We start from the raw sequence: 22,924 nt of genomic DNA on the forward strand, positions 1-22,924 counted from the left end.
CATTAACAAAAATAGACCCGAAAAGAGTAAAATGTGTCGTAGAGGAGGAGGATCTAGAAGTTTCTGTCGTTGACCAGCCTCCACAGAGGACACGGGAGCCGCTGTAGGTGAATCAAATGTCCCAGATGAACATCCTCATAGGACTTCAAGGGTCCTTTTCTGTGACCCTTCAAAGGTGAGGTTCAAACAGAGGAACACATTTTTAATCGAACGACACTGAAGTAGGAGGCCTGTATATTTGTTCAAAATTAAAAGTTTATATAATTAAGATGACAACCAAACGAAATAGTGTAATATGTAGAAACTAAATTAATAGGTCTGCTTTTCTTTTTTTTTGTTTGTTTTTTTTTGTTTTTTTTTTTGTGGTACACGGGCCTCTCACTGTTGTGGCCTCTCCCATTGCGGAGCACAGGCTCCGGACGCGCAGGCTCAGCGGCCATGGCTCACGGGCTCAGCCGCTCCGCGGCATGTGGGATCCTCCCAGACTGGGGCACGAACCCATATCCCCTGCATCGGCAGGCGGACTCTCAACCACTGCGCCACCAGGGAAGCCCTAGATCTGCTTTTCTTAAAAGATCAGCTTGACTTCAGTGCTCGTTTTAACACCTAATAATTCAGAGCTTTGGGCTGGTACCAAATGTGTTAAAATACGGAGGCTTTTCATATTTTAAATGTACAGAGTAGCATGTAACTCAAAAGTAAATCTGGGACTTCCCTGGTGGCGCAGCGGTTAAGAATCCGCCTGCCAGTGCAGGGGACATGGGTTCGAGCCCTGGTCTGGGAAGACCCCACATGCCGCGGAGCAACTAAGCCCGTGCGCCACAACTACTGAGCCCGCATGTTACAACCACTGAAGCCTACACGCCTAGAGCCCGTGCTCCGCAACAAGAGAAGCCACCGCAATGAGAAGCCCGCACACCGCAACGAAGAGTAGCCCCCGCTCACCGCAACCTAGAGAAAGCCCGCGCGCAGCAACGAAGACCCAACGCAGCCAAAAGTAAGAAAAAGTAAAGCTGGAGGAATTCCCTGGTGGTCCAGTGGTTAGGACTTGGCGCTTTCATTGCTGAGGGCCGAAGTTCAATCCCTGGTTGGAGAACTAAGATCCTGCAAGCCGTGCGGCATGGCCAAAAGGAAGAAAAAAAATGAAGCCGGCCGTAGAGCGACCAGGTGACCTGGAAGCACTCCTGTGCCAAACTCCTAGAGGGGCAGGAGGGAAGCCCCAGGAGGGCAGGGGTCGGGGGCCGCTTACTTGCTGCTGTGTCCCCAGCACAGAGCCGAAAGCTATAGGCACTCAGTAGATAGTGCTACGTGAGATATGTGATGTCCTTTTAAATATAGAGCTCTATTCCCAAGAAAGTTAGGAAAATCTTCAAGGGTTGGAATTGACTTCAGAATTGAAAATGGGCAGGGAGAGAAATGAACCAGGACCACCCCTGCAAACTGCCCTTTATGAAAGGCTGAAGAAGCGTCTGTCCATGATGGGGGTTGGGGGGGCAATAGGACAGCTTGCCCAGCAGCGTGGAGCCTCCCCAGGTACCCGTCAGGACAGCGGCCTCACCAGGACCAGGCTCTAAGCTGATGTACCTGGAGCTGCAGAACCCCCGAGGAAAGGAGAATTTCTGTTCAGCTGCTGGCTTCTGCAAATTGAAGACCATCTGCGGACACATCCTCAGCCCAGGCCGCACTCGAGATCCTAGCTAATGCCCCACCACCGCAGATGCGCTCATGGCGCTAGTGCAGCAGCAGCTGGAGCCACTCTGAGACCTCCACGTCCTAAAATTAGCAGGTAGAGACTGTAAAAGAAGCGCTCTCAGATTGACCAAGGGCCAGCAAACAGGACAAAAAAGTAAGTTGTACTGTGAAAGATCCCACATATTAAAAAAGAATAGAACTTTTAGAAATGAGAAATTAGTCCTTGGGGTAAATGCGATATGTAGAGAAATACCCCTCTTCAGAGAGAACCCCAGACTCTGCCTAGTAGATATAAAAGCCTGCAGTAATAATATCTAGTAACCAGCAAAGTACAGAGGCATTCACGTTCTCAGTAGTTCTTGAGTCTCTTGAAAAGAGGATGACCTTAAATCTCTAGCTTTCAAAAATTTTATCTCCAAGTGGTGAGTTCCCAGTGTCTCTGATATTCGGTCTCCGTCCTTTCTGTAAATTCTCTTGTAGTCAACCCTGTGCCTAGGTCAAGTGCTCTGCTCTTTTATTGTCTGCATTTCCTACTCTTGGGATGTGATCTCCACTCATGACGATCCAGGCAACACCAGCTTATAGCAGAGGAGAACAGCGGTACCCTCGGCGAGAAACAACAGATGAGTTAAATGTAATCAGAATGAACTAGCGAAGTGACAACTGTTTTTCTTACAACAGACCACTCTAATCCCCAGCTTTATAAATCACCTATCTTCACGCAGCAGAAACCAGCGAGGAGCACGGCACGCCTCAATTTTAATGATGACTGAGATTTTCAATATGACACCGTTTCCATCTCTGAAAAACATTTCAAAAGGAGAAGCTCGGCCTCTGTCATTGCCATTTGCACATAAAAGATGGATTTTACCAATAACAATTATGTTAAAGATTCCTTTAAGTATTTTAACCTAAAATGTAGCAAGCAGATCTTATGTAGCTCCTCCAAGGCACCGTGTGTGTCTGTTTGGCGAAGGAGCCCCAGGCTGGTTACCCAGAGCATCCTGGGTGGGAATGTGAGGAGGAAAGACAGGCCTCCCGTGGGGCAGGGAAAACTCTAATAGGAAAGCGTACGAACTCATTAACTATGCAACTGAGAGGCACATGTGAACTTGGGCAGTGAATCTATGAGGCCGTGTGTGAGGGGGTCATGCTTGACCATCAGGACTGCCAGCTCAGGCGCCCCCAGCATTTAAAAAGCCATCTCGAAGCTGCTATGGGGGCTGCCTCCTCTCGGCCTGGTTTGTCTTACCATGGTGGCTGAAGCTCAAGTGATGGGTACCGCTTACCCACCCGTCTGCTGGGGTGAGAGATGCAGGGCAGGCGGAGCCCAGGTGAGGCACTGGCGGAGCTGCCAAGAGTCACTCCTCTGCCGCCGCGCCCACGCGTGCCATGTCACTCCGTGTGCGTCCCTGCCTTGTGCACGTTTGTCCTGTGTCTTCAGCTCAGACCAAGTTCTTGCTGCCACTAAACCCCTTCCTTTGTCCCACCAATCAGCTCAGGGGCTCCCCCGTTTTACCTGAACACAGTGTATCGATAAAGGAGCTGCAGGGTCAGCTTGCGCAGGTGGCCAGGCGGCATCAAGAGGAGGCAGAGAGATTTACAGACACCATCTGGCAGGTAAATACGGACCACGGTTCAGCACCACCTTCTCTGTCTGCAGGGCCCCTCGAGACAGAGACGAGACAGGGAGAGGGAGAGGGAGAGGGAGAGAGAACGAACAAGAGGTGTTTTATAAGGACTCTGTCTCCCGCACAGGCTGGGCAGCCTGGGCTCAGGGTTGGAGGGCGTGTGGAAGGGACATCCCTTCAAGCTGCCCCCTGGGGATCTCATAAAGATCACTATCTCCCTCCCTGCTCGAAAGCACGCACTTCCATGCTGACATTGTGGTCTCGGGAAGGTCTTCCTAATATCTAAACTTTCCTGCAGCCAGACCAGCAAAGCAAAGTAAGGGCCCTAAACGCCGGACACTAAAGCGTGTCCATAACTTTCACTGTCCTGCAGATTGATGTGTTTTGTCAGTATTAGGTTAATTTTCTGAGAGAAACATCAACAATTCACCCATTGTTTTCAGAAGGCTGCCGTTAACTGAGCTGTGCCCTTACCAGCTCTTTCAGCTGTTTCAGAGTAACCTGTTCCTGGCCCCTGATCCCTCATCCGCTCAGTCCTTCCCTAGAGTTCCTAGGAGACGGACTTCACTGCCCACAGGCCTCCGAGGACCATCCAGTTCCTGCCACCCCAGATCTACTTGAGTTGTGAACAGATACCCAGGCTCGGAATTGTCATGGCTGCTGCTTTCTGTATTTGTTCTTGAGAGAGATCTGTATCTTTAAAACCAAAAACCAGTTGATCTTGAAATGGCACCATGGTATTTTAAATGCATGTCCTATGCAAAATAAGGTACCTGTGTATCCAAGAACTTATTTTGGCAAAGGAATGTGCGTTACACCAAAGCCCCGTGTTGCTGTGGTCGTGCTTATCTAAATGGGTCAAAACACTGATTAAGGGCTTCCCTGGTGGCGCAGTGGTTGAGCATCTGCCTGCCAATGCAGGGGACACGGGTTCAAACCCTGGTCTGGGAGGATCCCACATGCCGCGGAGCAACTAGGCCCGTGAGCCACAACTACTGAGCCTGCGCGTCTGGAGCCTGTGCTCCGCAACAAGAGAGGCCGCGATAGTGAGAGGCCCGCGCACCGCGATGAAGAGTGGCCCCTATTTGCCGCAACTAGAGAAAGCCCTCGCACAGAAACGAAGACCCAACACAGCCATAAATAAAGTAAAAAAAAAAAAAAAACTGATTAAGGGAGCCCCTTCTGCACCTTGCCGAGCAGAGCCGAGCCGGGTACCCTCCTTTACCACTAGACGTGCGCCCCTTTTTAAAAGTTACATTTATAGGTCAAGTTTCATGTATTATTAGGTAATACGAAATAATTTTCCTTTTGTAAAGGGTAAATTCCTACATCATTTAACTTTTTTGCATTGCACCAGAAATCATGTTTGGGTGAATTTATCCCTGGAGACACCGTTAGCAGAATGGCAGGGTCCCAGGTGTTGCTAGTACTTGGACTCAGGATAAAGGGGTGGGTGTGAAGAGTCTCCCAGTCCTCAGTTGGAGGTGGAGAGATGGCATCTAGGCTTGTTCAGAGGAGAATGGAAAGGGGGGGGGTCCCCTCACCTCCCCGAGGGTAGAGGACCAGAACTCTGCGACTTGGGAAGTGTGTGGGGTCCTGGAGGAGAGGTCAGAGCCAGCGAGTCAGGAAGGGTCGTTTCCAGGAGGTTAGGGATGAAAAAACCAAGAGAACAGCCCCTTCCCAGGGCTGCGCCTCCAGCGGCCAATCCTGGGGCCCCCCTGGGGCACCCGCCATGCACTGGGCACTGCACAGCATGAATTAGCGGCGCTCAGTAGCTGAAACTTTACCAGGGTCAGTCTGTAGCCTAAGAGAACACAAAAATAAATTGATCACAGACACTGGATTTCCAGCGACTGCGCCAGCGCTTCGTCACTCCGTCCTATCCTGCATCCACAGGGGAGCGCGCCGGTGGCGGGACTCAGGGCTGCTGAGAGCGTGAATGAAATCGCCAGTGCTTTATGTTATCCCAGCTTCAAGCGCAAACTCGGTCTGGTATCACGACAGTGGCCCTGCAAGTGATCGCATAGCCCAGGGCCTCACAGAGCGGCCTCGCTGGTCACCGGCCTTTAGCACGTCGGTCAGACCGGTGTCGACCTCAGGCAGCCACAGTCATGCTCCCATGGTCCCATGGCTTCTGAGCACCCATCAGGTTCTTCAGGGAAACAAAACCAAACCCACCCATTGGCTTTTGGCACAAGAGGGGGTATTAGGTTAGGATAACGATAAGGCTGGCGCTCTAACCCTCTCTTTGGTCTGTGCAACAGAAAGCTTTCATCCCAGGTGTCACTTTAGCTACTAGGGATGTTATTCCTGTGCCCTTATCTGTAAGTTAAGATTTTATTCACACCCTTTTGCTTAGTCATTTTTGACACGTAACAGTTGTTTACCGCTTGGAAGAGTGTCTATACCCATGTGGAAAAGGCAGCAACTAACATAGTGATGGAAAACGTTTCTTTCCCAGCAATGCTTTTGTTTCCCTGAGTGTCGCCCATACCTGGTAGGAAGGTGAGGTCTCAAGTGTGGAAGCAGCTTGTCGGTCTTTCCTGTGCGCTCACCCTGTGCACAGTCTAGTACTAGCTTGTCCTCTTTCTGTCGGGCTGTGGGGACCACAGGGCCCAGGAAGTCAAGGGGAAGGATTCCCCCTCGCTCGGCCTCGACAACTGCAATCTGCCTTGGGTACCAGCCCCTGTGTGGAAGGCAAACGGGGTCTGCATATAAGTCAGCTGTGAGCCCTCTCTCCAAGAGACAGTTCTCCTGACGGAGTTTAGAAACATCTAAAAACACCACGAGAGACTCCATGATGAGAACTGATCCTGACACGTCCCCTTGAAAGAGCACTTGCTTCTGAATCAGAAAACGCTCAAGGGTTTGTAAATAGCGAACCTCTCAAGGAGTTTACTAAGCGGGGTGGCGGGGGGGAGCTTCTGCGTTTCACGTCCCACGTGCAAAATGACACGGATTGGATGGCAGTTTGCAGAGACCCTCGGTTTGGGTGCCAGGTCGGGACAGGTACCCGTGACACCGTCTCTTTTCTTCCGTTCAAGGTGGAGGAGGGGCACCTGTGTGCCCTGCGGCGGCGGGAGCTGGAGGTGCACAGCCTGGCCCTGCAGAACTCGCTGCAGGAGCAGACCTGGAGTGACGAGAGGTACTTGATGCAGCGGGAGCTATGCTTCCTGAAGCAGAACATCTTCCTTTTCTACGTCAAACTCAGGTGGCTGCTGAAACACTGGCGGCAAGGGAAGCAGACGGAGGAGGACGCAGAGGATTTCACGGAGGTACCTCTGCCGGGGGAGTTCCTTTCCTTTGCATCTGTTTTGCTCCCACCCCCAGCCAGGCCCTGCTGTCCCCCCTCCCCCGACACATACAGTCATGTTCTGCTGTTTCAGAGTATTTTGTCAAGTCCAATCCAGGCAGTGGAAATGCAGTGGGTTGTCCGTGCTGCTCTTTGACCTCATTTTAAGAGCATGCTGGTCTGTGACATCATCCTGCAGACAAGTGTTGCTGCCGTGTCTTTTGTTGCTGATAGGTGAATTCGTTAGTTACCACCGAGAGATTTGTGGAATGTCCTTATCGGTTCATTCCACAGTGATGGTTTGTAAAACCTAGTTCTAACTTGTTCTCTCTCCTTTTCCATTTCAGTTTTTGGTCCTAAATGCCAGAGCCCGTTCTGCCAGTGCAGTTTCATACGGTCTCTCTGAGCTCCAGGGGGTACTTTCTTGCCACCTCTGAAATAAGACGGTCCTTCTTATGCCTCAATTCACAGATTCACAACAGAACCAGGACTGAGTTATTTGCTTTCTGATTTTTACTGATTAAGGCAGAGTGACCTCCAGCTCTGCAGGCTCCTCCCTGGCCTTGCTCTCTGGTGAACACAGGGCTGGAGCCGCTGGTGTCCATCTGTTCCGGACATCCATGCCCCTGGCTACCTTGTCGGCTGCTTTCAGGGCTCTGTGACTGTTAGTTCCTTTTAGCCCCTAAACACCTTTCTTCTGCCTCCTACTCTCACAAAAAGTGTATGCGATTTTAGGACACCCTACGAATGGGAAGATACAGTGATGCTCTCGCCTCAGGGTGAAGAATGTCTTCAAAAATGAATTCAACCTGCTTCTAAATAGCCATGACCTAGAAAACCACTATTAAGCAAACCCTAGTAATAGCTGTAAAGTTTTCTGTTGATCAGTACTTTAGAGTTTCTCCTCCTCTCATTTATAAAACTGTTAACTGTGAGCAGTAATAATTTATAAATAGTAATATTTCTAATCTCTTCTAATAAACCTGGGCACCCACTCTATGAAATTTAAATGGAGAAAGTAGCCAATGAGTGCCATGGCCAGAATGAGCCTATTAGGGGAAAGGGCTGAGAAGCAAAGACACGATAACCCCTAAAGTGGGTAATTATCCTCAAACACTAAAAATCAGGCTTCAGGGCAAAAGGATTCGGGTGGAGCTGTGATCATCCCCTCCTGCCGTTTCAGAGCGAGCTTCCAGAGACCTTCCACAGGCTTGGGGAGCCTGGCGTTCAGGAGGATGCAAAGGTGGACGGTCCAGACCAAGATGACGACGGTCCAGGCTGTGGCTTTTCCCTGGGGGAGCATCCTCCACAGTTTGGTGTGCAGATCGGAGACCACGGATCACGGCTGCAGCCCACAGACGGGGGACAGCTCCACAGGCAGGTGGGTGCCCACGCCGGGGAGAGGAGACCCCTAGTCTGTCATCAGTTCACGTGTTGTTGTTCCCAGGGCAGAAAGGTCTTGTTTATTTGGCTTATTCACATAAATAAGGACATGATAAGGTCACATGGATTGTGTCCCCTCAAGGCCGGCGAATGTACCTCAGCAGGAAGAAAAAACAGTATCGGATGGAGTAGCCTGTGCCTTATAAAGGTTGACCATTCTTCCAAGGAGGACGTGCCATGACCGTGGCCAGAAAAGGAACTTAGGGCTTTGCTGTCGTTTGCCGAGTGGGCATCGGCACCATCACTAAACTGGCAACGTAGCGCACAGGAGGAAAGACACAACGAGTTTGGTTTTTTTAATCCCCAAACATGTATAAAGTGTTTCGGGATCTTTTTAAGCCACGTGAAACATAATGTCCCAGATAAAAATATTTGACGACACTTGGAAAAAAAATTAAAGTGTGTGTAGAGAGGTGGGATTTCAGTGTAGAACCTTAATTATGAGTGCTGCCAAACGCCCCATTCATTTGCATAAGCAGACAGGCCCACAGGCCCTGCTGAATAAGCCAAAAGACACTATGGCCCCCAGAGTTTTTGCGCTTTTCTACAAAACGGCAGCCGTAGAGGGTTTGGAGTGCTGAGGTCCTGTGAGACTAAGGCTTTCTTGCTCCTGGGCATCGTGGCCTGAGTCCCTCCTGACCCTGTGTTGCTTCTTTGAGGGTCCGGCAAGCAGAGCCTGGCTCTGGGGTGAGGCGCAGGGCGGGGTGGCCCCGGACGCAGCTGCAGCTGCTCAGCCACAGGCCTTCGGGTGCTCCCTGAGCACACACGGGGCTCCACAGCTGCGGCCCCTCCCTCCGCCCAGAGCCTCAGGGCATCAAGGGGGAGAGGAATGGCAGCAGAACCTAGGCTCTGATCCAGAGGAAAGTGGCAGTGTCTGAGCTCAGGCCTGGGGGAGCGTGCCTTTCGCCTGCTGCTTTCTCTCCGTGTACAACTCAGATGTTCACAACTGAAGACCTGATTTCTACACATACTCGTCCACCCTTCATTTTTCCCAGCATAATATGACTCAAGAAAGAGGTTATACTTTCAAATGAATTTTTAATTACCGTTATTAGGAAGTTTGTCATTAGGCCAGTGTCCATGGGGAGATTTTTAGCTCATGGAATGTGTTTTCCGGCAAAGATCCAGTTAGAAAATAAAATGCTACTTTGCAACAACATCCTCTAAAATCTACCAGTTTTATTATTTTTAAAAGCGATGTTGTCACTCAGTCCTATGAAGTATCTGTGATTAATTCACATAGTATTCCTCAATTGCCATTTAGCCACAAACCCACTGCCTCTGAGGGCGCCTGTTGGGTGTTTCCCACGCGTGCATCCAAATGCTTTGGAAGGGGGGGAGGAAAACAATGTAACACATCTGGTTTCCCAAACAACAGTCATGGAAAATCTTCCCCGTGAGATGGAAAATTATGGAAAGTCACTCAGCTGGAACCTCCTGTTCAGTGTATTTTAACATCCTCTCTCTTTGCTGCCGCCTCCTTCCAACATTCACTTCTCAGCTCTTCTGCTTGGAATGGACCAGTGAGTCTCCACTTTGCATGGTGCGGGGCAGGGGCAGAGGCTGTGGATGGGCTAACAGGGCGGCTTCCAGATGGCAGATTCAGATCTGCCGTTACTGGACCCGTCTGCCCATGGCAGTCAAGTGCACACGGGCGGCCAGCCGTCCGTCCGAGGACACAAGATTAATGAGCTCCACCGCAACGACAGCTGGCTCCCCGGGAGTGCACGTTCCCCGGGAGGAGGTCTGTCTGCCCTGTTGCGGAGTGGGTACCAGCCAGGCAGCCCGGATGCAAGAGCCGAGCATGTGTCTCAAGGGAGGTGCCCCGCAGAGCTGCACCTTCTCAGAAACTCCCAAGAGAGCCTCCCAAGGTGATAAGGAGAGTGGGAAACGTGGCCTGACTTCTTTCCCAAGGATAACTTAGCAAGTAACAGACTCTCCCAGGCCTTGCTTTGTGTCATACTGAACATCCTTAGAGTTAAACACAGTGGATGGCAACATTTATCATGTCAAATGAGGGGGGAAAAAAATTACATGGACCGAGTTGACCTTGGAAATAGTTGATAAAAAAACCACCAGCTTGGAAAATGTTTGGCTCTGTGAACATTCCCCGCTGACTGATGGTGCGGCAGGGACCTGACTGTCCTGGGAGCAGTGAGCACTTCCAGCTCGCCCACCCTTCGAGGAAGGGCCCAGGCTGGGGATGAGCTCCAAGACGCCCGCCACTGCATTAAGCTTCTGAGGCCAGAACTGCTATGGCTATGTATGCATTTTATACTTATTAGTAAGTCCTGAAATCAGGTTTTTAAACACAGGATAGTTAATAGGGCCAGAAGTATGACCTTGGGGTTCCAACAGCCAATCTTCCCAGAATTGGATTAATTAAAAGAGAAGTTACTTTTTCATTCAAGGCTGTGACCTAATACTCTTTTTTTCTTTTTTTACATCTTTACTGGAGTATAATTGCTTTACAATAGTGTGTTAGTTTCTTCTTTATAACAAAGTGAATCAGTTATACATATACATATGTGTCCATGTCTCTTCCCTCTTGCGTCTCCCTCCCTCCCACCCTCCCTATCCCACCGCTCCAGGCGGTCACAAAACACCGGGCTGATCTCCCTGTGCTATGTGGCTGCTTCCCACTAACTATCTATTTTACGTTTGGTAGTGTATATATGTCCATGCCACTCTCTCACTTCATCCCAGCTTACCCTTCCCCCTCCCTGTGTCCTCTAGTATGTCAGCGTCTTTATTCCCGTCTTGCCCCTAGGTTCCTCATGACCATTTTCTTTTAGATTCCATATATATGTGTAAGCATACGGTACTTGTTTTTCTCTTTCTGACTTACTTCACTGTGTATGACAGACTTTAGGTCCATCCACCTCACTACAAATAACTCAATTTCGGTTTTTTTTATGGCTGAGTAATATTCCATTGTATATATGTGCCACATCTTCTTTATCCATTCATCTGTCGATGGACACTTAAGTTGCTTCCATGTCCTGGCTATTGTAAATAGAGCTGCAATGAACACTGCGGTACATGACTCTTTTTGAGTTACGGTTTTCTCGGGGTATATGCCCAGTAGTGAGATTGCTGGGTCGTATGGTAGTTCCGTTTTTAGTTTTTTAAGGAACCTCGGTACTGTTCTCCATAGTGGCTGTATCAATTTACATTTCCACCAACAGTGCAAGAGGGTTCCCTTTTCTCCACACCCTCCGTTATTGTTTGTAGATTTTTTGATGATGGCCATTCTGACCCGTGTGAGGTGATACCGCATGGTAGTTTTGATTTGCATTTCTCTAATGATTAGTGATGTTGAGCATCCTTTCACGTGTTTGTTGGTAGTCTGTATATCTTTGGAGAAATGTCTGTTTAGGTCTTCTGCCCATTTTTGGATTGGGTTGTTTGCTTCTTTGATACTGAGCTGCATGAGCTGCTTGTAAATTTTGGAGATTAATCCTTTGTCAGTTGCTTCATTTGCAAATATTTTATCCCGTTCTGGGGGTTGTCTTTTCGTCTTGCTTATGGTTTTCTTTGCTTTGCAAAAGCTTTTAAGTTTCATTAGGTCCCATTTGTTTTTGTCTTCATTTCCATTTCTCTAGGAGGTGGGTCAAAAAGGATCTTGCTGTAATTTATGTCCTACAGTGTTCTCCCTATGTTTTCCTCTAAGAGTTTTATAGTGTCTGGCCTTACATTTAGGTCTTTAATCCATTTTGAGTTTATTTTTGTGTATGGTGTTAGGGAGTGTTCTAATTTCATTCTTTTACATGTATCTGTCCAGTTTTCCCAGCACCACTTATTGAAGAGGCTGTCTTTTCTCCATTGTATATTCTTGCCTCCTTTATCAAAAATAAGGTGACCATACGTGCGTGGGTTTATCTCTGGGCTTTCTATCCTGTTCCATTGATCTATATTTTTGTTTTTGTGCCAGTACCGTACTGTCTTGATTACTGTAGCTTTGGAGTATAGTCTGAAGTCGGGAGGCTGATTCCTCCAGCTCTGTTTTTTTTTCGTTCTCAAGATTGCTTTGGCTATTTGGGGTCTTTGTGTTTCCATACAAATTGTGAGATTTTTTTGTTCCAGTTCTGTGAATAATGCCATTGGTAGTTTGATACGGATTGCACTGAATCTGTAGATTGCTTTGGGTAGTATAGTCATGGTGTATCTCTCCATCTGTTTGTATCATCTTTAATTTCTTTCATCAGTGTCTTATAGTTTTCTGCATACAGGTCTTTTGTCTCCTTAGGTAGGTTTATTCCTAGGTATTTTATTCCTTTTGTTGCAATGGTAAATGGGAGTGTTTCCTTAATTTCTCTTTCAGGTTTTTCATCATTAGTGTATAGTAATGCAAGAGATTTCTATGCATTAATTTTGTATCATTCATTGATTAGCTCTATTAGTTTTCTGGTAGATTCTTTAGGATTCTCTATGTATAGTATCATGTCATCTGCAAACAGTGACAGCTTTACTTCTTCGTTTCCAATTTGGATTCCTTTTATTTCTTTTTCTTCTCTGATTGCTGTGGCTAAAACTTCCAAAACTATGTTGAATAATAGTGGTGAGAGTGGACAACCTTGTCTTGTTCCTGATCTTAGAGGAAATAGTTTCAGTTTTTCACCATTGAGGACGATGTTGGCTGTGGGTTTGTCATATATGGCCTTTATTATGTTGAGGTAAGTTCCGTCTATGCCTACTTTCTGGAGAGTTTTTATCATAAATCGGTGTTGAATTTTTGTCAAAAGCTTTTTCTGCATCTATTGAGATGATCATATGGTTTTTCTCCTTCAGTTTGTTAATATGGTGTATCCCATTGATTGATTTGCATATCCCTGCATTCCTGGGATAAACCCCACTTGATCATGGTGTATGATCCTTTTAATGTGCTGTTGGATTCTGTTTGCTAGTATTCTGTTGAGGATTTTTGCATCTGTGTTCATCAGTGATATTGGCCTGTAGTTTCCTTTCTTTGTGACATCTTTGTCTTGTTTTGGTATCAGGGTGATGGTGGCCTCGTAGAATGAGTTTGGAAGTGTTCCTTCCTCTGCTATATTTTGGAAGAGTTTGAGAAGGACAGGTGTTATCTCTTCTCTAGATGTCTGATAGAATTCGCCTGTGAAGCCATCTGGTCCTGGGCTTTCGTTTGTTGGAAGAGTTTTAATCACAGTCTCAATTTCAGGGCTTGTGATTGGTCTGTTTATATTTTCAGTTTCTTCCTGGTTCAGTCTCAGAAGTTTGTGCTTTTCCAATAATTTGTCCATTTCTTCCAGGGTGTCAATTTTATTGGCATAAAGTTGCTTGTAGTAATCTCTCATGATCCTTTGTATTTCTGCACTGTCGGTTGTTACTTCTTTTTCATTTCTAATTCTATTGATTTGAGTCTTCTCCCTTTTTTTCTTGATGAGTCTGGCTAATGGTTTATCAATTCCGTTTATCTTCTCAAAGAATGAGCTTTTGGTTTTATTGATCTTTGCTGTTGTTTCCTTCATGTCTTTTTCATTTATTTCTGATCTGATAAAGCATCTAAGTGTAAATGTGAAGAACCTAAACTTCAGAGCATGATCTAATGCAATTACGTTTCATGTTCAAGTCTTCCTTTAACTGCCCCTGGTCACTGAGGCGGCTGACCAGGGATCCAGCCTGAGGACCGGGTAGAATCTGCTCCCCTGGACCTTTGCCAGTGACTCAGGACCCATTTTCAGTATAGGGCCTTTGGGGACTGCCCTAGGTCAAAGCCAGCCTTTCCCCTGTAGACAGAATGCCTTTGGCTCCAGGACTTCCTGGACTTGGACTCACCTGGTGCCCAGCATCCCACTTGCTGGCAGCCCACCCTTTCTGCTCTGCCCAAGATGCAAAAACTTCCGGAAAGAGCACTTCTGCACGTCAGAACTGTGATCTGCCCTGATTTAATTTTTGAAATAAGCCAAGTGCTCCACTGGAGCCTAGGTAGCTTTTATCTTCACTTGTGTAGGCTGCACCAGATTTATTCTTCAGACTCTTCAACATTATAACCTTGCCTAGGAGACATGCAACTCTGTACGAAAGGAACCAGATCAGAGCTTAAGGTTAGGAAACACTTTATTCTTGCTGTGTATTCTGTTTGTTTGTTTCTATTACTATGAAAATAGTTACGTGCAGGACGTGGAGGGTCACAGTACCAAAAGGTACCCGAGGAAATACTCTCTTGGCCCCAGTCCCACTTCCCAGAGTTAACTGTGGCCGGCAGTTTGCAACCTATCTTTCAGAGAGTGGCAGCAGATCTAAATACGCTAAGAAGCTTGCTAAGAAGCTCATTGTTCCCATCTGGCCCCTTGACTTTCATCAGACCTGCCCTTGTTTCTTCGAAGTCTTCGGCGACAGCTCTGGGTTTGTACGTTATTCAACCTACATCTATTTGTTCTCTCACACACCCACCTTTTTCCCCCAGAGGCTCTTGCTGAAAATGATGGTGACCTGCAGGCACGGAGGCTGCACGGCCCAGACCACCTGGTGTGTCCTCAGCCAGTGCACAGAGGAATTCTGTCCATAGATGAGCCCATCATCTCTGCAAAGTTCCATCATAGATTATATTTTCATGGCCAGTCTTCAATGACTCGTTCTCTTTTATCTGTGGGGGGATAAGGGTTCTAGAAAAGAATCTTAATCTGAATGTAACAATGAAGGTAGGAATGACAAATGGCTTATCTGTTAAAGTGTTGCTGGATGTGTAACTGTATCCTTTCTGGCTAATCTCAGTAGAGGACTTGTCTTGGGGCTCCTGCTGGTTGAAGTGTTACTTTTATTTTGAACCTGCAGGAGGCCCCTCTCTTTATATGTATCAAGTAGGAACTATGCATGCCTGTGTTGGGGGTCGGGGCAGCCACCACAACATTCCAGAACTCTCTGCCCAAGTGAGTAGGAGGTGGAGGCCAGCACCTCTATTTTGTGACTGGCTTTTTGCGGGTCAGCCCATAGCAGCAGGTCAGTACCTCTGTTCCAACTTTAGATTAAACCCATCTCCAAGTTAATGGCTCTGATGCAAGCAAAGTAGTTGATGGCAGTTTAGCTCTTTCACAGAATTAAATGATGCACATGTGTTAGAAATCTTAGGCAAAAGTGATTCTCTAAAGTAGCTGGTATTGCCTCACCAATTGGTATGCTACCTTTCTATAGATTTCTTTTTCACTTTCTATTAATATTTTCCTATGTCCTATAATTGGGTAGCAGTCCTACTGGCTGAAGCCCAACCTTGAACCTGTTATAAGCTTAAAACGTTATAGCACAGTCAAGCTCCTGATGCCAACTTTGGGATTCTTTTAAGCCTTCCCCAAGAGAGAGGAGCTTGGAAGGGCTGAAATGCCCTTAGAATGAGGAAAAGGAAATAGTGGAACCATTTTATCCTGTTTCTTTGCAAGAAAACCAACCAGGTGATCTTAAGGAGATCAAAAGGTTGGTCTTTTTAATTGACCACACTTACCAGATATATAAGTTAAAAGGTCACAGAGCCTTGACCCTGGCACAGAAGGTTCAGAAAGCTCTGTATCCGAGACTTTCACCTGAAGACCTCGAAATGGACCAGAGTCTTGATTCCATTCTCGACTTGATTTGGGTCTTTTTACCAAAAACACAGCCCAGCAAAGGGCCAGCACTGAGAGAAAAAGTGAGAGGAGTAACTTCTAGGAATTCTTTCAGGATGGCTATTATTATTTCTCCTGATGTGGGGGGATGGAATTTGCTTCACAGAGATTAGGCATCTTAAAAAAAAAAAAAAAAAGCCCGGGTGTAGGGTCTGATGCCAGAATTCACATATGTTGGTGGGCTTGTCTGGCCTCAGGTGGCACAGGCCTGGATTGCACTCGAGCTCCACACTTCCTCACGGCCAGACAGGTCCCCAGTCACTGTGGTTCCTCCCCTGTAACACAGGCATGTGACAGTGTGCACTCAGGATAGATGTGAGATGCAAGCAAGGTTCTGTAGGTGAATGATTAACACACCCTGGCCCATTAGAAACCATTAGCATTAGTTACCATCATTGGGTGTTTGTGTGTGTAACAGTCATTTGGAAGGATCATGCCCATCTACGGCTCATTCCCTTGGACATCAGCCCTTGCCATTGTTCTCCAGTGGCCGAGCTAGGCTGGCTGCTTGCCAGGCCACACTGCTGCTCCCGGGTGACTATGGGAACAGGTACCAAATATCATCAATTCTCTGGGCTCTTGTTCCCTTTGGCCACCCTCACCCCGAAGCAATTTTGAGCTCATTCCATGATGATTAAATATTGGTATAACAGGACATTATGTTGATTACTGTGACCCAAATGTGCATCAAAACATTAAGGCTTAATATTATTTAATCTGATATCTGCTAATGCCATAAAGTACTTACTTCCAGAGGAAGCAAATTTTCAATCTGCAAAAGGACTGTCATGTGAACCCTGCTTTCAAGGAGCACAAAGTTCTGGTCCTAATGTTGTCACGGCTGTTTGTTATATGCCTTAGAAGCCCACAGCTGACCACATACAGGACTTGGGCTTCACAGGGAGTTATTGATAACATATAAGAATTTATTATGTGGTTTTCTGCTTTTTCTAAAGTGAAAATGAGATGACTACTCCAAAGAGTGGATCAAAATTATTAGTTATTTTATGCTTAAAACTGTTTGACTTGAAAAAAGTAATGATTTTTTTTTAATTTAAAATTCAAAGATGAAGAAATCACATCTATCATAAGCCATATCTAATTTTTCAGCAAACAAATTCTGTACTGACGGAGATGTGTATTTGTGAAAAGATTGTTGCAACATGTCTTGTCACTCACTTGCACTTCTATCATTTTTAAATACTTTTGGTGTAGAGTTGAAAGGAACTTCTGCATTTATCATCAATACAATTTCACACATTTTATGAGCATCTCGTTGAGAATAGAGGTGATTTACTTACATTCAGATGGTTGGAAAGAACATGTAGGATTTTTAGAATGTTCTCTCTCTGCTGAGTTTTGCAAATGTTAACTGAATTGTCCTCTTAGTGCCTTTCATCTCAGAGCTAAAAGTGAAAATTGCTGTTCAAGGTGAGAAAAATCAAGGAGCAATAAATGCTAACAGACCATTCCACTCAACCAGAAGTCTACTGTATCTAATATTAAAACTCTTTAGATAAACTATGGAGAAAACTATGGTGTTTTCAGTGATAAATCTCATGTTAAGGAATTTCTCTTTTCTAATTCAACTTTATTTAAATCCACACATATATGGGAAGTATCTCAAATTCTTCCCAAATGCAGTTAGCCATTTTTGTATATGTACATGTATGTTTCGTGCACTGACTAGATGGTTTTAGAAGCACAGCTGGCTCTCGAGCTGATGGAGGACAGAAGGCTGATGGGCATGCAGATCCAGGCTGGAGGTCCACTCCTCGCTGCCCCGGCACTGGAGGTTTACCATGTAGCGGATTCTCTGTCTTCCATATTACAGACAACCTGCCTCCAGCAGGACTGAGAGAGCTTTTATTTCTCCTGCCTCATAAATATACCAAACAGGATTGCCCTGAGACCGGTCTGGGAGCTCGAGATAGGCTTTTAGTGCTTTCTGATGGGAAGAGATGGGCTCGTGTGGCTTTTACCATCCAGGTACCATAATTGATTCAGTGTGTATTAATTCATTTGGCCAAACCTTTCTGGAAAAATGCCCATGCTGAAGCATATCTAAGATAGCAATCACAGTTTTGAAATGTGTGTCCAAAGGGCTGGACAGGTTTTAGAAAATATAAAATCTTTTAAGTTAGGTATAAGCAGATTAGTAATAAAAATCCATTCTTCATTTATCAGACCTGTTTGCATGCTTCCCATGAGCTAAGCACTGTCTCCTCCCACATCTTACAGATCTGGGGGACAGGGGAGGGACAGGATAAACAAGTAGGTGCAGTGGTTCTTCCTGCCGTTAGTGAGCAGAAAAGAGAGGGGTAGTGATTCTATCTCGGGGACCACGAGGAAGCCTTCATGAACAAGTTAACCGTTTACCTTTGGCTTTTTTTTATTTTAACATCTTTATTGGAGTATAATTGCTTTACAGTGGTGTGTTAGTTTCTGCTTTATAGCAAAGTGAATCAGCTATACATATGCATATATTCACATATCTCCTCCCTCTTGCGTCTCCCTCCCACCCTCCCCATCCCACCCCCCGAGGTGGTCACAAAGCACCGAGCTGATCTCCCTGTGCTATGTGGCTGCTTCCCACTAGCTATCTGTTTTACGTTTGGTAGTGTATGTATGTCCATGGCTCTCTCTCGCTTTGTCACAGCTCACCCTTCCCCCTCCCCATACCCTCAAGTCTGTTCTCCATTAAGTCTGTGTCTTTATTCCTGTCTTACCCCTAGGTTCTTCATGACATTTTTTTTTCTTGAATTCCATATATATGTGTTAGCATACGGTATTTGTCTTTCTCTTTCTGACTTACTTCACTCTGTATGACAGACTCTGGGTCCATCCACCTCACTACAAATAACTCAATTTCGTTTCTTTTTATGGCTGAGTAATATTCCATTGTATATATGTGCCACATCTTCTTTATCCATCCGTTGATGGACACTTAGGTTGCTTCCATGTCCTGGCTATTGTAAACAGAGCTGCAATGAACATTTTAGTACATGACTCTTTTTGAATTATGGTTTTCTCAGGGTTTATGCCCAGTAGTGGGATTGCTGGGTCATATGGTAGTTCTATTTTTAGTTTTTTAAGGAACCTCCATACTGTTCTCCATAGTGGCTGTGTCAATTTACATTCCCACCAACAGTGCAAGAGGGTTCCCTTTTCTCCACACTCTCTACCTTTGGCTTTAATTGTTAAACCTCAGAATTCACCCCCACCCCATGACTATGCTTGTCATATATTGTAATATATGACTTCTTAGTAACTACAAGTCTGAGTATGACCACCTATGTTGATGAGAGACACGAGCCCTTTATTAATTCCCTTCTGGTTCAACAGCTGGCACTCAAATGACAGCATACATACGTGAGCGTAGGTATCTCGTTATTTCTGCTCCTCAACCAGAGCCGGGACATCTGAAGTCAAGCAGAGTGTCCTGGCAGCCCTGGCTTGGCTCCCCCTGGCCTCCCACAGCTTCCTCCCGTCTCTGATCCAGGTTCCTGTGGCGCTAGCATCCTAATGCAATGAGCCCTTGGCAGCGTCGGCCCCAGAGCCTGCAGGCGACCAGGGAACCCGGCTCTGCCACTAACTGTGCAGATTCCCTCCCACCCACCTTGGAGACAGACCGGCCCCAGTGCCCTTTTGCTTGCCAGGCTCCTGTCCTTGCCCTTGTGAGATGCCAGAGCCGCCCGGTGTCCCCGCAGGTGGCAGAGAACCAGCCGCTGTTCTGCGCGCTCAAGGCGCTGCTGGAGGAGCTGCGTGTGGAGCTGCGGGAAGACGAACGTGCACGGCGGCGGCTGCAACAACAATATGCTGGCGATAAGGCCTCCTGGGACGTGGAGTGGGCCGCGCTCACCTGCCGCCTGGAGCAGGTACAGCCGCCAGGGCTCCGCTCCGACCGCGGGGAGGGTCCGGATCCCAGGGCCCTGCCAGGGAAAGAGGGTGCGAGGAGAAAGCCAGGAGCAGCTGCCCCTGCCACCCCAGAAAGTCCCCGCCTTCCCACAGTGCTGTCTTTTCCCTACTATTACCTCTCCCAGATCTAGAACACTGCCCCAATCCAGCAGCATTTCAAAAGTAGCGTTTATTTTCCCATTCTGTGTAGAACAAGGTTGTCTCTTTTTGTTATTATTATTAAATTTATTTAAAAGCAAAAAGCGTTCACCCATTCCCTGCCCTCTTCCCCTGGCAACCCCCAATCTGTTCCATGCATCTCTGAGCTTGGCTTCATTTATAATATTTATAGAGTCCACATATACCAGAAATCATACAGTATTTATCTTTCTCTGACTTATTTCACTTAGCATAATGCCTTTGGGGTCCATCCATGTTGCTGCAAATGGCATTATTTCATTCTTTTTCATGGTTGAGTGGTATTCCATTATACAAATGTACTACATCTTCTTTATTCATCTGTCGACGAACACTTAGGTTATGCATTATTTCTCGGCTATTGTAAACAGTGCTGCTATGAACATGGGGGATATCTTTTTACATTAGTGTTTTCGTTTTCTTCAGGTAACAAGATACATGAAAACATGTTCTACGTTATTAATCATCAGGGAAATGCAAATCAAAACCACAATGAGCTGTCACCTCACACCTGCTGGAATGGTTCTTATCAGGAAAACTAGAAATATCAAGTGTTGGTGAAGAGGTGGGGAGAAGGGAGCAAGGCTGTCTTTAGTGCCACTGAAGCATGACCAGGGTGAAAAACGTGACCAGAGTGCACTGACAGAATTCAGACAGGGGCAAAGAAAAAGCAGATTGTGGTTTAGTTACCTCTGAAAAAAGGAAATGAATGCTTTTCGTTAGATTTCTCCCAATACCAGAAAGAGCTTGTAGACCTACCTCCCACTGCAGCCCTGGAAGTCTGATCAATTTCGGTGTCCTTACTTAATGGAAGGAGCCCGAGGCCCAGAGGAAGCGTGTCGTCTCAGACCACAGAGCCTTTAGTGCAACTGGAGCTGAGAGCAGGTTACTGCCTCCACCGCCCCCAAGAGAGCAGAGCCTCTCGGAGATTTGAGACCCCAGCCCTGGTCGTTAAGATCGGGCTGAGCCAGGAACGCTGTTTTCTAAGTGCTTTCTCCCTGGAAGTCTTTGAAAGCGGTGTCACTTCCCATGTAGGGTCTGCTCGCTCAGATTGCTCCTCCAGGTTTCTTCCAGCCCCTTGATCACGATAAGGGAGGAAAGGTCTGCACGTCTTTGATAATCTATTTTCTAGGCCCTGTTTTGAGGCATACCATAAAGTAATCAAAACTTTACATGAACTGGCTCAGTCATGAAAGAAAACACTTGCCTGGAAAGAAGACATCTAAATGGCCTTGATAAAAGATTAAAGGGTCTGTCCTGTCAAAAGACAGCTCCCGTGGTACCCACAAGTTCACGGGCACTGCTGCCTGGTCCAAGGGAGCAGAAGTGTCCGGCTCACGTCCCTGGGTGGAGCACAGGTATAGCCTCCTCTGCAGGCGAAGCACCAGGCCAGGCTGGGCAAGGGATGCAGCTGCTAACCCAGGTATGACTCCTGCCTACTGCTGGGCAGGAGGTTCTTACTAGATTTTCTGTTTATCTTAGTTCACAGCCTGAAGAGCTGGCAGTGGATGAGAAATGAGTAAGGGCGTTCTGATGAGCTGCCTTTAAACTTCCTTAAAACTATGTTTATAGTGGAAAAATCTAAATATTTTCAGAGATGTAAGCGTAGCTAAAAAGAGGAGGCATAATCTTTGATGTGAGCCAGTTTCTCAGACGTTTGGAGCCCAGGGAATGATGGATGTGGGCTGATGCTAGTTCACTCATCTTTATCCTTTTCTACTTAAATGCAAAACAGTTGAATTCTACCGAAAGTGAAGTATTTTCTTTCAGTGGAAGCCATCTTATGTCAGTTCCCAAATCTGTGATTCCTTCAACTGACTCCTAGGTCAGACCTTGCTCTAACTGCCAGGATCCCCCAACAAATAAGACAGATCTTGAAAGGGTTCTCAGTGCAGTAGGAGACCAGACAAGGGCCACAGTTACTACTAGTGTGGCAAGTGCCCCGCCAGGCCTGTACACAGGCTCTCAGGGATGGCGGGGGGGCGTGCAGGGCACACACCTCGGCTTGAGGGTTCAGGGAAGGGTTGTTTGTGAAAGCCCTGCGTAGAATGAATCTCGGAGGATGAACAGGAGTGGACACATGGAAAAGGAGAGAAACAGTCTTTTGGACAAAAAAGGGACATCATGAAGAAAAGAGCATGGCACACCGGAGGAGCTGCACCTTGTCACATACAGTGGAAAGCAGAATAGCCAAGGAACTGAAACATTAATCCTGATTTTATCACACGAGTAAAACATGTTGACTTGCGTTTTTAAGAGGTAATTCTGGTATTGAGGTAGAGAATGGATTAGAAACCATTAGAATTGAACGGATTAACATGGGTCCATAGGTAGACTTCGGGGATCTGCTGAACTAGAATAGGCAAAAGGATACATCTTTATGTTCATGAATCTTTCACTAAAATTTATCACATTCACCAACAACAGTACACCCCCAATTCCCTCCTCCTGTCCTCTGTGCTGTTGTCAGTTTACTTCTACACATTCTCTAAAGACAAAATACAATGCAACTATTTTTACTTCAGACACTCAGTAGTATTCTAAAGCAGTTAAAAAGAGGAGGAAATGAGTTATATTTGCATTTATTTAGGTCATTTCCAGTGTTCAGTTTTTGTGCAGGTCCAAGTGTTTCTTGATACCATATTCCTTGTGCCTGAAAATTTCCTCTTATCATTTCTTGAAATGTAAGCCTGCTTTAAAGTTTTCATTTGTTGAAAAGGCATTTTTCTTCCATCATTTTTGAAAGATGGTGTTGCTAAGTATAGAATTCCGTTGAGGCTGACATTTTCCCCCTCCAGCCCTTTCAAGATGTCACTCCATTTTCCCCCGACTTACATACTTTCCGAGGACAGGTCTGCTGTCATTCTCGTCTGCGCACCTCCATTTGTGGTTTATTTTGTTTCTCTGTCTGCCTCCAAGGTTTCCTCTTTGGTTTTCAGCAGTTTGCATGTGATGTCTAGATGGGAGTTCTTTTGCTTGTTAGTTTTTGGTCTTTAATCTCCTGGGTGTTATTATAGACTGCCAGGTTACATCACTCTCCCATCACCAGGTTCCACATGGTGTCCCTAAGGATGTAGGGACAGACACGTGCCTGCCTGCAAGGAGTTGTACAGCAGGACAGGCAAGAGATGTGGTGACTCACAGTTGGGAAGGGA

At 46.5% G+C, this 22,924-nt stretch overlaps 1 protein-coding gene across 2 annotated transcripts in view; it reads left to right on the top strand.

The window, feature by feature from the left end:
- MTCL1 (microtubule crosslinking factor 1) overlaps nt 1–22,924 on the top strand; it is a 120,910-nt gene that overhangs the window by 83,794 nt on the left and 14,192 nt on the right. Inside the window, exons 7-10 of one of the 2 annotated variants that reach the window (XM_065889977.1) lie at nt 3,190–3,312; nt 6,368–6,598; nt 7,799–7,996; nt 19,385–19,552. In XM_065889977.1, coding sequence (XP_065746049.1) covers nt 3,190–3,312; nt 6,368–6,598; nt 7,799–7,996; nt 19,385–19,552 — 720 coding nt within the window. The remainder of the gene's footprint in view (nt 1–3,189; nt 3,313–6,367; nt 6,599–7,798; nt 7,997–19,384; nt 19,553–22,924) is intronic. The other variant, XM_065889978.1, reaches the window with a different exon arrangement.

Source organism: Phocoena phocoena, chromosome 13 (assembly GCF_963924675.1).
Source record: "Phocoena phocoena chromosome 13, mPhoPho1.1, whole genome shotgun sequence".
NCBI classification, from domain to species: domain Eukaryota; kingdom Metazoa; phylum Chordata; class Mammalia; order Artiodactyla; family Phocoenidae; genus Phocoena; species Phocoena phocoena.